This window comes from Rhamphochromis sp. 'chilingali' (assembly GCF_963969265.1).
Source record: "Rhamphochromis sp. 'chilingali' genome assembly, chromosome: 3".
Classification (NCBI taxonomy): domain Eukaryota; kingdom Metazoa; phylum Chordata; class Actinopteri; order Cichliformes; family Cichlidae; genus Rhamphochromis; species Rhamphochromis sp. 'chilingali'.
In genome coordinates, this window is record NC_137931.1 from 6,942,737 (window position 1) to 6,956,106 (window position 13,370).

A 13,370-nucleotide genomic window follows, 5' to 3' on the forward strand; every position below is an offset into this window, starting at 1 on the left:
ACGTGGTAATAAGCCAAGCTAAATAAAGACAAGGCGAGTTCCACATGCAATACAATGTGACACTTTTAACAACCAGGTTCACAGACATGACCTGGGGTGGGGTGTGAGGGGTGGGGATGTCCAGAGCTTGTGGAAATAAAGGCATCGGCAGTTTTAAGCTCATGTGTTTTGCCAAGAAAACACACTTTCAATTTCACTTTCCCGCCATGGTTAATATTGGTCTTCAGACCAAAAGGAGGGAAGCCAGGCAGACTGGACTTTGCCAGGGTTTAACAAACTGTACACCTGAATGCAAAGAAAAAAAAGGTAGGAGATAATAGCGAAATAAATCAGATCAGAACACACATGAATGGAGTCCCAAAATTAATTCTTTTTAGGGTTCTCCAAATATTTTTCAAGAAAAATAGGCAAGCTTTCTAATCATTTCTTTAAGTACTCAGGAATCGTTCTCCAGGCTTCTTGGAAAACATTCAAAGCTCTTCTTTGGATGTTTCTGCCTTTTATTGTGTTCTCTGTCAAGATTATCCCACACTGCTTCAATAATGATGAGGTCCGGCCTATGGGGAGTTCATTTTGTGTTTTTCTATCCAGAAATGCTTTTACTGCACTGGCAGTCGATGCAGAAAAATGAAGCTGTTGTCAGTCAGACAACAGCTGATATAGCATGGTGGATCAAAATCTGACATTACTTACTGGTAGTACTTCTCTGTGTTTTGTGATGTTGAGGATCTCTCAGTTTTGACAAGGTCCCCAACATCACTGGATGAAACTAAACCCCAGACATGATACAGCCTCCACCGTGTTTTACAGATGGCTGTAGATGCAATCTACAATCTGATTTGAACCACATTTGGATTCAACACTCCATATGACCCGTTGCCCCTGATTTTCATGACACTTCTTTTGTAATTTGTCAAACCTTAGCCCTTTTTTTTGACAGCCATTCTTTCACTGACAACATTTGGCTTCAGGGAACAGTAGATGGATGTGTTGAAGGACCATATGCATCTGTCAGGTCCTGTGTCAGTTCTTTGCTGTATATCTTCCTATTTCTGAAGGACATGACTTTCAGATACCTTTCTGCTTCTTTTGTGTTCCACTTCTCCCGTTTCCTCAAAACACTGGTCCACGCCTTAAGTTAGGTGGGGTTTTTTTATGCTTGAATGATTCATGGCTTAACAAACAAACTACAAGAAAAAAAAACATTCCTCTGACAATGGTCAGGTACAAGGACTGGATTGAAAATGAGTGAAAAAGTAACCAATGTCCAAAGAAAAACTTAGAAAGACCATCAGAAAGTCTTGAACAAGAGCACTTTTTAAAAAGTAATTCTGGCTCATTGGAAACAAAACTGAAGCAATTGAGAAGTGGTTCAAGACTTTTGCACAGCACTTTGCAATTACTTATATTTTTCGTTTTACCTACTTACATTTTATTCATGTTTTACTCACACAAGTGCATAAATGAGTCACTCAGTGTGAGCCGAATTGTCAGTCTAAGGTGGTGACTAAGAGGATCCAAGAAATCAAATCTGAGGACCGCGCACTTTTTCGAAGAAGGGATGCCAAACTTTCGCAGAATAACTGAATTTGTCCTACCGACAGATGAGCTGCCTCCGAGCGTCCGGAAAGGAAACTCGCCGATATACAGCAATACTGACACTTGTAGAATAAAATACGCTGTAAGCTGACGATATCGGCCATGCCTGTGATGAAAGTTACGTCCTACCTGCAAGTTTGCAAACCAGCAGCTCCGCCCACTCCAAGCCAATTAACAGGACCCAGCCAAGTCTCAGTGCTACCTCCTCTTCCTCTCATTTTTCCTTCTTCATCTTGCAGCAGATTAAACTCTACACACCCCTGTCCCCTGGACTATGTTTGTTGACATTATTCCAGTAATAAATTCCAAGGTGACTGCGCGAACTGAGATTTTTATTGTGTTGTCCAAAGTATTACTCACTTTTAGCAGATGTGTCTATTTTTTAGTCTTTGTGAGTCGGCCTCGAAGGATGCACCTCCTGGTGTGGGACTACATGCATATGAAATATTTCCATTCATTTACTCTACCAGCTGATTTTGCAGGATTTGCTCAAGTGTCCTACCCCGTATATCACCAACAACAGGGACACAATGGCATCTAGTGGCGGAATAATTCAGTGCAGAAGACCCACGTCACATTAAAAAAAATTATATTTTAAATAAGTGTTCAGAATATACAAAAATACAAAGAACACTACAAATGTTGTATATTTTTGACACACTGTATTTTTTCTGTTCTGTGGAGAAAATATGAAAGATCGGGATAAAAATTAAAACACACATGTGCCTAAAACTTCTCACTACTCAAAAAATACAAAATAATTATACACAATTTTTAACATACTGTTCATTCCATAGATTATAATGTCTACATTGAATATTGTATTGTCCAAAGCAACAGACACTGCACAAGAGAGGTAAAGAAGAGAGTGGAAGCAATGGGTGGAGATGAGTGTCAGGGTTGATTTGTGACAGAAGGATAGCAGCAAGAGTGAAAGGGAAGGTTTTAGAAGATGGTGAGACCTGCTATGATGTATGCTGTGTGGTTTGGAAGCAGTGAGACTGACAGAAAGACGGAAGGCTTAGCTGAAGTTAAGATTTCCACTGGGACTGATCAGGATGTGGAAGACTAGATATAAGTTGGTGGATTGTGGAAAGTAAAAATCACAATGATTTAGTGGTCATTAAAATGTGTTCAGAATTTGCAAATTGATGGTGATTCATCTCATAAACCTGGACACATTGCTCTCTATAAAAACTGTCTTTATAATTAAAAACTAATGGTTTCGGCAATACTGGCCCTCTATTTACTTGGTATCAGATTGTTAACATAATTTGCAGTAGCACTACTATGTAGCTACTTAGCAGCTATTCTATTAAAAATTATTAATTATATTTGGTTATTGATCCCAGTTTAGCTGTGACTTACAGCATTTGTCGTCAATGTGTGATTGTTTAAAATCAAAAACTTCATTTTCCTACGCAACATAAGAACAATTCGGAGCCCAAACTTTTCAGTGATAATTAATCATCAAGATGCATTTTATACTTTTTTGGTCATCTTTTTACAAAGATAGGTGTCAGGACAGATAGATGGAAACAGTTTTAAGTGATAAAGGTTATCAGCTGGGCTTGACATCACAATTGTTTGGAAGTCTTAGATATCCGTCCATATCCACTTGTATGGACTAAAAATCAGTTCATAGCTGTTTTAGTCAAGATAAAAAGGACACGTCCTTGATGTTTGAGTCAGTTCTGCGAACAGCTCAGACAGTGACTGCAGACTGGGTGTGTTTGGGACTATCTCTGCAGTACATACAAAACTTTGAAACGAATGTACTGATGCATACTTCCAGAGTGGGGAGCTCTACCACTGATCTAGGAGGTTTCAAACTGCAGAAGACGAGCAGGCCATTTAGATAAAACAGGACAAAAGCCTATGTGTAAGTGCCATTTGGATTCCCATCGGACCAACCTACAGGAGCAGTAGTGATGGCCCGCTTGAAGCTGACGCTCCGGAGCGTGTGTCGAAAAAAGACAACACACTGGTTCAGAAGCACTGTGTCGAGGCTTGCGTCGTTTGGCAAAAGTCACGTGACCAGTGACGTCCGAAGCTTCATTACGCACGTAACTGCTTCGGTACCTGATTCAAACGGATATAAGGAAGTGAATCATCCACGGGATTCGTGGAGTGTGTTGATGGTGACAGAGAGCGAAGAGGTGATCATTCCACTGACAGATATGGAGCCAGCGAGGAAGAGAGGACGTTCTGGCGTGTGGGAATATTTTGAGTTGATTTTGCTCAATTCATTTTATCTGCCGAAGTGAAAAACTTGAAATGTCCAAAATCATGTTTTCATAATGTAAATATCATTACAGCATATGACTTTAGGAACACTTCCATGTGAATTAAAGCTAATGAAGACTACAACAATGTATTTGACACTATAAGTACATTACATTGCTACACAGTTTAGAAAATCATTTTGTTTATTGTTTTTAGGTGATAGTCTGCAGGACCCAGGAATACCTGCATATCTACCAGCTTGCAGTGTAGTTCCTGCACTCCACAGCCTCTTCTGTTCCATGCAAGTGGATTTTCTCCAGGGCAGGAGAAACTATTTCTAAGAAAAGAAACAGACTCAGCCAGCGCACAGTAACACTAATCCTCTTTTTAAATGTAAATAACAAAAGGGCTACCTGACATAGAGCATGTTTTTACTTTGCAAGTTCTTGATTAGGGGTGGGTTTTGATTATCGCCTTTCTGATTACAATCCATGCTAAATTGAATAAAGTGATATTGATTCATTAAAATCCCGTGTCGATTTGTAAATTAACGTTATTATGCCTGAAACGCCAGCATCTCAGGTTAAACCTCACAACATGTCGTCAAACACCATACAGCTAAAACAGTAACTGGGAGCAGGTTTACGGATTCTGCATACAAACGTGAACACAGAGCGCGGACCCGACGCGTCAGAGTCAGATTTTGGTGCGTCGTCGGGTCCGCGCTGTGTTTGCCTCTTTTTTTTTCGCTGGCTTCTGCAGCTGCAGGTTTCATAACTCTCTGTTTACATCTCTAATTAAGTCTCACATGTGTCAGCTTTCTTTTAATAGATACGAAATTATGGATATATACTGTTAAATGATCAGAATTGTAATATTTCTGACTGAGGCAAAACTTTCCAGATTCCAATCAAATTGAATCGGATCCTGTATCGAATCAAAAATGATTCTACAAATCAGTGACGATGCAGCCGTACTCAGCTCCCTAAGCATTTTCCCTTTCCAGTTCACAATCAATCCCACCCCTAGGTCAAAAATATGTATAGGACAATTGGCCTCATCTAATATTTTGTATGAACCTGTCCAGCTGTCCAGTGATTAAACGACAAGTAGATGGAGGCAGGACTTCACAGCAGGGGCATACTCCATAATGTGCTGTGCATTCTCATATGTATATTATATATATTGCTCACTTATTGTATTTACCAACATCAAGGAGTTATGAGCAAAGAAAGGCCACACCATAGTGCATGTTTAAATAGGGAACGTTTATTGATCAAAATGTATTACGCAAATACGCATTACATTTTTTTCAGCCCCCCAATCGAGAAAACAAAACCAATTACATGTTCAAAGCAACGGAACGGTGGCCCAATATCAGAGAGAACTCCACTCTTGAGTGAGCAGTGATAATTGAGCAGTCCGTTTTATTTTGCAGATTCAAGCTGCTCTTCAAAATTTTCACCACCAGATGTCACCGGAGAGGACTGTGTTGAAAAGCTTCGAGTAATGAACCGTTTTTCAATACAAGCTTCAGTGCTTCGGAAAGCTTCATTTGGCCATCACTAAGGAGCAGGCTTACACTGGCATAAATCATCGCTAATGCATCTCATCGCACGGTGCATGCCCCATACATTTCTTCCATCTGATCCTCGGCCACTGACAGCCATATTGTACATCTCTACAGTTAGCTGTGTCAGGTTTGCGAGGAAAACTGCAGACATGGGCGGATATTTGTGTTTTTTCTTCAAAATAAAGTTCGAGCTGAAGGGCTGAAAGCGGTCCGCAGGCTACCTAATTCTCTTACATATTTAAATTTTCTGGAAACACTTGTATGGATACATTAGGGAAAATGACTGTGGGGGGTTGATTTAGTCCCGCTATTAACTATTAATTACTGCTTCTGTGTTTAGTCATGTTTTCCTCATTAATTTTGTTGTGGTTTTCCCCTTGTTTTTGTCAGCTAACTTTAGCTATATGACAGGAAACTACAGAAACAAAAAAGGGAAAGCACATTATGTCTAGAAAAAAAAATGTACAGACTCATGCTTTAAAAAAAACCTAATCGAACAATAGAGTAAAAATAATAAAGAAAACAATCAAACTTAAGTTTAAAACAAGTATTAAATATTCAGGATCATTGCAATGTGAAAAATGTTGGCTGTTTTATATGCAAAGGTACAGAAGATATCAAATCTAAGAGTATGTTCATGAACTGTAAACAGATGTAAACCGCCTTATGATAATATTGCCCAGTTAACTATGTAGTTTTATTTTTATAGTTAAGACCGGAAGTTGTGTTACTTTATTCTGGCTGGCTCTACAGCGACTCCCCCCCAAATCGCCTTATGGTTTAGACTTGAAGGGTTTTTCCATGTCTGCGGGAATTTATAACGGCAGACGCACTGAGAGACAAGCACCCGGAGTAAAAAGGCATTTTTCATCGTGAATATTTTGCTACAGTTGAAGATACGAGGCTCTTCTATCAAATTAAAGACAGACATCGTCCCCCGGTGAGTTGCCTCTCCCCAAAAAGAGAGGAGCTTCTCTTCAACTTTGATGCAGCGGATTTCCTCGTGTTCGACCGATTCATGTGTCACAGAAGGGCCGACTTCTGTCAAGTTGTGCCCCTTAAACTGTGTGTAAACGCACCCCACTCTGCTTTACGTAGTCTTAAGTCGGAATTTGTTAAGATATTTATTTTTATATTTATTCGTTTTAGTGGCAAGTGTGGCGAATAAGTGAGGGCTAACATTTTTTAAGGCGTTAAAACTTCACGAGCGCGAGCGAGGCAACCGTCGGCTAGGCTCGTCCCGTTATACGGACTACACCCACTAGCTTGATAATGTCAGCCTTTCGACGCGCAAACTTTGGGCTTCATGAAGACCATTTTGGGGGGGGGGGGATCTAGTGACTAACGTTAGTGTTCATTTAAGATAAATTTTTAAAATTGGGATTTGACGCCTCTGACTTATTTTTTCCGTTGTGCAACGCTTGTGTAGCCAATATTTTAGGCGTTAAATTTTGGTTATAGTTCAACGTAACGGAAGCCAACAACTCTCGGCGGGTAAAGCTAATTGCTCACAAGCTATAAGTGGGTTTCACTTTATGAGGACTACAAACGCTACAGCTCCGACGTTCAGTGGGTTTTACAAATTCTTATTTTTACATTGCACATTCTGTAAAGCAGATTACAATTGTATATGGAAACTATCATTGTTCCTAATAATTTCTTTAATTTCCAAAACTGAGAAGAGTAGTGGTGCTAGTCGATTTGTATCCTGAACTGGCACTACAAAATAGCTGAGACTAAAATGTAATGGCTGCTAAAAGTATTTTTAAACCCATGCCAGACACCTGGCTGCTCTCCGTTTGTATTAAATGGCGTTTAGCAAGCTTATGTCAGTCGTGATACACAGTTCTCCATTCAGTCAGGCTGGGGTGTATTATTAAACTTCACGAAGTTTAGCTTCATACCATTAAACCACACTGAAACTCCTACGTGTGATTCACACCAGAGAAACTCTTGAGTTGGATGTTTTCACTATCCTATTTAAGTTCATCATGGGTCATTACCATACTATTTCAGACTTGTGTTTCTAGTAAAGTATACCTAGTGCTGTGACACATTGCTTCACATTGTGCCTCCCCTGCTTTGTTTTCTGCAGTCCGTAGTAGAAAAAAGTAAAGCAATCTGGTTATGAATGGATGGGGTCCTCTGTAGTTCACCATCTGAAAATGATCACTATTGGATGTCAGCAAGAAAACTGTTGATTGGCATATTTCTTTGTCCTATCAGTTCTTTTGACATGAGAGTGCATGGTCTTTGTCATGTAAAACTTTTTTATTTTATGTGTCGCAGCATAATGTCTCGATTGTCTTACAGCCTTCTCTCCTCCAGAATTGTTTAAAGTAGTGTTCTCACTGCACTTCTGCAATAGTTAACATGTGTACACTTAAGAAAAGTGGTTTTGCATGTTGTGATTGAATGGAAACCGCATCACTGTGCCTATGGCTGTTTTGGGGGTTTTGTGGCTTGTTGTCATTAACAGATTTAGCAATACTATTCCTTTCAGTGCTTTCCTTTAGTTGTTATTTCTGTTTTTTCTAATGTACAGTTTTGTCATCCACAGGACTAAATTTAGAGCTTGACAGAATAATCTTGTTCTCATTATATTAATTTGTCACATTTAGAAAATATTGTTGGCTAAATGTAACAGATGTTTGCTGAAATTAAATGGTAGTGTTTCTTGTCAGACTGTTGAGTTACAGAATACCAAAAACAATAAAAATAAATACTGTGCTCAGACAGCAGTTGCTTAGAAGTTTTGACTTTTTGTAGAAATCAGCCTGGTTACACTGAAGCCATTTTTGCAACCCCTCCAATCAAGCTGAAACTATTGTATAAATGAATAGTGAGAAGGCCATAACTTTTATTTTAGGGTTTTTCATCCATAATAATTTTGGTGCCGTTTAAAGAGACTTGGGCCTTTTTTAAACAAAGGGAAATCACCAGGAATGTGATGAAAATATTTTTAACCATTGTTGCCATTGTTATCAAATGGCCAAAAAATAAAAGGAAAATGCTTAAGATGCTTGCGTTGACTTTATGTGACATTATACACAGTCTGGCCACCACCCACAAAGGCCTGTTTAACCCTCTAGTGCTGCATAGGTCTCTGGCTCATCCTGTGAGATCACTGGGCAAAACCCAGGCTACTTACGTACTTTACTTTATGTATATGGTTAATCGAAAAAATCAATAAGCGCAAATTCCTACAGCTAGACTGGGATGATAACGTCATGCGTCAGTGCAAATAGGTCTACATGCTTCCTTGTTCTAGATTTGGTCTTCTGTGACTGGAATCAATAGCTCTTTATAATAATGTCTCTGGTTTCACCCATGAACACTGGGGACTTATGTTACAAAATGTTTTCTTCCTTTTTTTTCAGGTCCTGTGGTAAAGGTCTTTCTGCCGTCCAGTGACGGGTTTTTCCTCTCAGCTGTTGAGTTTAATGAGGAGAGGAAGCAAAGATGCCTAAGCCGGTAAGGAACTGACAGTAAACTTCAAGCTGCTTTTGTCTACAGATTATTACAGTAATGCAGCGTTAGGGGAAGAAGCCAGAAAATCTGCTTATTTTTTTGCCACTTAAATCTGATTGTTTGATGGACATAATGTGGCTGGTTCAGGAAGTATGATATGAATCAGCCACGTGAAAGTGGCTTGTTTTTCTTCCCTGCTAGTTCTGCTCATGTAAACCGACTCTTTAGAGCTGCTTGTGAGTTGTCATAACAGTCGGCATGCTCTGCTACCGAAATCCTCATTTTGAACAATCTGGAAAGTGGCAGTTTCATCCCCACGGCTGCTCCCACTCCTCATACGCCTCTTTCAAGTAAACAACAGCCAGAGTGTGAAGTGAACTGCCTGGCCCACAGGCCTCACAACTGCAACACTGCTGCCATTGTTGCTTAAAGGGTGGAGAGAATGCCAGACTCCTAGGATGTGAACAACGCCAAAACAAAACCAATTTGATGCAGTCCCTTCATGGCTGTCTGCTTCTCACTGTTGCTGCTTTTCCATCATGAACAGACTTGGCAAGAGCAGGAAGTAGTCTGGGGATATTAAACGATGCCGAGTTATGCCACTTTTAGGTAGTCTACCCACCAATGATGCAGGTTTACTCAACACTGGACAAAGTCATGAGACAGCCGTCACCCTTATTCTAAGTGTTGACAAACTATTCATGTAGTAACTGTCAGAGAAAAGTTGACTTTCAGTTTCACTTCTGTCTTTCCGTGGCGTTTTTAATCATTTTTATCAGTGTATTTATTTAGCCAGCATTTTGGCATCCAATCAGTGCCCAACCCTGTGGTCTTCCCTGCACAGTAAGGGATTTATGGCAGGTATACTGTGTAATTTGTATTTTTAGTTGCCTAATTCGACTAAATTTGCATTCTGTGTCTTGCTTGGACAAAAATCAAAATCCAGTTGCTGAAGATTGCATCAGAAACTTTCCAAGGAAATGGCAACGAGTTCCAGGCCGCCCCACAAGTGAAACACATCTCTTGTCTGCCTCTTTAGGCAGTGGGTGTTTGTGTGTGTCCTTGGATGAGTTAGGAAGATACAAAAGAAGGACAGCCAGGCACTGATGTCATCCTTCACTTAACCCTCTCGTCCCCTGAGTCACCAGGGCAAAATCCCAAAAACGGCTTCTGGGACAGCATGCCAACTTTGCTGAGAGTGACGTTTGTGTCAAAGACAATATCTGACAGAGAAAGTGCAGCTTGTCGCAGGGAAGCGCTGACATAATAAACAGAGGAAACAAAAGCAGGGTCCACCAGACATGACCTCCTCTGGGACTAGTGTATGACATAAAAACCTTTTGGAACAGTCTCCTAAATCTGAATGTCAGTATTCATACGCAAGCTTAAAAATATTTGCAGGGGTCAGTGACAGCATTGGCTGACTTGGAAGAGAGTACATTTTCAGTCACAGGACTCTGCAGATTTTCAAAGTTTATTTTAAAACGGAAACAAATGTTTTTGTTCACAGTAAGGCTTTTACAGTCACCCATGTGGACGCCCCATTAAGTTACTTTTAGCGATAAAGTTGACACAATGTTTTTAAGAAAATGCACCAAGGCTGCAAGTGAGGTTTATGGTAATTGAAGAATCATTGATCAGTTAATATAGCTATTTTTAAATAGATGGTGATTAACTGATCATGAATCGGGTTAAGTATCCTTATACTCAGCTCTAATTGGGCGATATGAGGAACATCTAATATCACAATATTTTCTGGTCATATCACAATACATGATATATATCACGGTATGTTCAAATAACCTCCAAAAACAAATGTTATTATTCACTATATAGTTCCCAAAATTGCACTGGTATTCAAATCATTCATTAAACTTTTTTTCTACTTTAAATAGAAAAATTTAGAATGAATCGAAATATCATAACATATAAAAATTGTAAAATAAAAAATGCAATAAACTCAAATGACAGAAACACAAGTCTAGACGGTGACTAAAAAAATGACTGACTAAGAACAGTCACGGGTATCACAGCTGGTTTATTTAACGTTTTCTTTGGTGTGTGAGGGGACGTTGACATGCCGAGTTTAAAACAGTCTTAATTTTGCAGTGGATGACTTTTCAGCTGGTGGAATAAATTCATGGTAGGGCTGTTCGATATAACGATATATATTGGATGACGATATGAAAACGTCTGTCGTTTCGTTTCGTGGTGTCGCAAAATAAAATTTACGGCAATATTTTTTTCACCGTTTTAGTGGCTATATTAATTTCTTAAAGTTCTCTCTTTCTCTTATATTTAATATAACCACACTATGGACGGACAAGAGCCTGTTTTTATGCGTTGTCGTTAGCAACAACGACGATAAAACCATCGCGTGTCCGCTTGTTTATTTTCCACATAAACCTTTCAGAATAAAGCTCAAGATCATGTTGAGACCTTTCAAAATAAACTAAATCACGTGAAAGAGTATGCAGAGTATTTACGGATGAGAAGCAAAAAGAGCCGTCAGGTGCTAAAAAATAAACCTTAGACTCAAACGTTAGAAAAAAAAAAAAAAAAAAAAAAAAGAACAGGCTTTTCCCCGCAGCACGCCGTGTAATAAATACTCACAAAGAAAACGGCGGGCGTTACAACTTATGTCTAAAAATGTATAGTTTCATGCATCGGTTAAAACATTCGACTCCATGTACACGACGCCCAGCTGGAAACACTTCACGCAAGTCGAGCTGCCTGAGATTCACAGAATTTTTTATCGGGGCGATAGATGTCTTATATCGGGATATGAGATTTTGGTCATATCGCACAGCCCTAATTCATGGTAGTTTTACAACATGTTTTGCATATTACCGCATTTTGTTCAACATCCTCCTTGTGAAATCCAAACGAAAGTGAGTCTCATTCCGTCGTTCGTCTGAAACTCCCGCTGTCATCATGTTTTGTTTTTTTTTCCCTATCTGGTAGTATATAAACAAGCATGCTTGTATGCCAGAAGATGATAAAAAATAATATTCCGGTTTGGGGAATATTACGGTGGCAATTTATACTCAATGGTTACGATAAAGCCATTTTAACCATCGTATGTGGAAAAACTTGCGATACATCGAGTATATATCGATATATATATCGCCCACTCATAGTTCCACTGACACCTATATCCTACTCTTTCTGCCTGGTGTACTCTTTGTTCTGGGGGCAGGGTAGTCATGAGGGGAAAGGAAGAGGGCCCTTACTGGTTTCCTAGCTTGTAGCTGTTTTCCTGTTTGCTGAAGAGGTGGCCTGCTATATACTTTGGGGGGGGCCCAGTCTACGTCAACATCCTGGCTCTGTCACAGTGAGGAGCAGAGATTTAAGAGAAAAATATAATCACACTGCTAAGGGGCTGTCAGGAGAGGAAGCAGTCAGAAGGATGGGGAATAATTTGTAAATGTGGGAAGCAGGAATTTGTGGTCCTCAAGAGATAGTCTTTAGGAATTTTAAGAGGTTGGAAAGCAAGGGGGGTTATGACAAGAGGATATATATGTATATATATATAAGTACCAAAAGCTGTAGTTCATGGTGTAGCCAGTTTGAGGCCAGCTGGAAAAAACAAGTCAGTCCTAATATAGTTTTGTGTTAAATTGCCTGGAATGTATTTCACAAACTACTGAACCACTTTTCATGAAGACACCAATAACACTAACACCAGCCCCGCAAGGGCTTAGTGTATGCCTGACTGGCGGCTAGGCTTGTGATACTGTCACATACACTGGAGTATTGTAAACCCTGGAGTTGGTGCTGGAAAAACTGTGATAACAGCACTTTGAAACTTTTGGACTTTAATTGGTTGGCTTAATTAAGACTTTTGAAATTGATGCTGACCCTATTTCAATTCGAAATCCCAGTATTACAATCAAATTAAGATGAGCAGAACCAGCAAAGGAGTCTTTCATTTTTACTAATGTGTTTTCAGGCACGTTTAGCACAGATGGCAGTTATTTCTGAAACTGTGCTAGGTCAATAATAAGTAGGGTAAGGTCCAGCTTTTATTTTCCCTCTATTGTATTTTCTCAAGTTTCTCACTCTTTCGTACAACGAATAAATAAACAATACTTCCAACACAACATTCACCTTCTCTTCCCCCAAAGCAATAATGTTGTTGTTTGCAGGTAGTTTTGATTCCTTATCTGCTCTCACGCCTCCTTCCACTCCTCCGTTGAGAACTGCCTTACTCTGCAGGGGAGGTTAATCAGAGGGACAGACAGTTGCTCGGAGCCCAGCAGGCCAGATTAGCGGCTCTACTGATTGATGTGTGTGTCTTAAGGCCTCTCAGCAAAGCTCTTCTAAACAGCTTACAGTTACTAAACAGCTGCACATTTAACAAGGGGCCCATTTGAGTGAGAACTTGTCTTTGCAATTGAAATTGAGAGGAGGATTTAGAAACATCCCAAAATGGCATCTCCCTTTAAACAAAACACTAATGATGGAGCTCTTGGATTCTTCACAACTTGTAAACTTAACA

General features: G+C 39.6%; 2 protein-coding genes across 3 annotated transcripts in view; one reads left to right on the forward strand and one right to left on the reverse strand.

The window, feature by feature from the left end:
* mcf2la (mcf.2 cell line derived transforming sequence-like a) overlaps positions 1–1,721 on the reverse strand; it is a 52,291-nt gene extending 50,570 nt beyond the window's left edge. Inside the window, exon 1 of one of the 2 annotated variants that reach the window (XM_080876830.1) lies at positions 1,599–1,721. The gene's annotated coding sequence lies outside the window, so the exon portion shown is untranslated. Of the gene's footprint in view, positions 1–1,429; positions 1,545–1,598 lie in introns of those variants that run through there. The other variant, XM_080876831.1, reaches the window with a different exon arrangement.
* A 4,429-nt stretch (positions 1,722–6,150) lies between these two features.
* Positions 6,151–13,370, forward strand: part of LOC308394027 (radixin-like) — a 28,715-nt gene continuing 21,495 nt past the window's right edge. The window contains exons 1-2 of the mRNA XM_080878133.1: positions 6,151–6,338; positions 8,779–8,872. Of these exons, the coding sequence (XP_080734259.1) occupies positions 8,861–8,872 (12 nt within the window). The 5' untranslated portion in view covers positions 6,151–6,338; positions 8,779–8,860. The remainder of the gene's footprint in view (positions 6,339–8,778; positions 8,873–13,370) is intronic.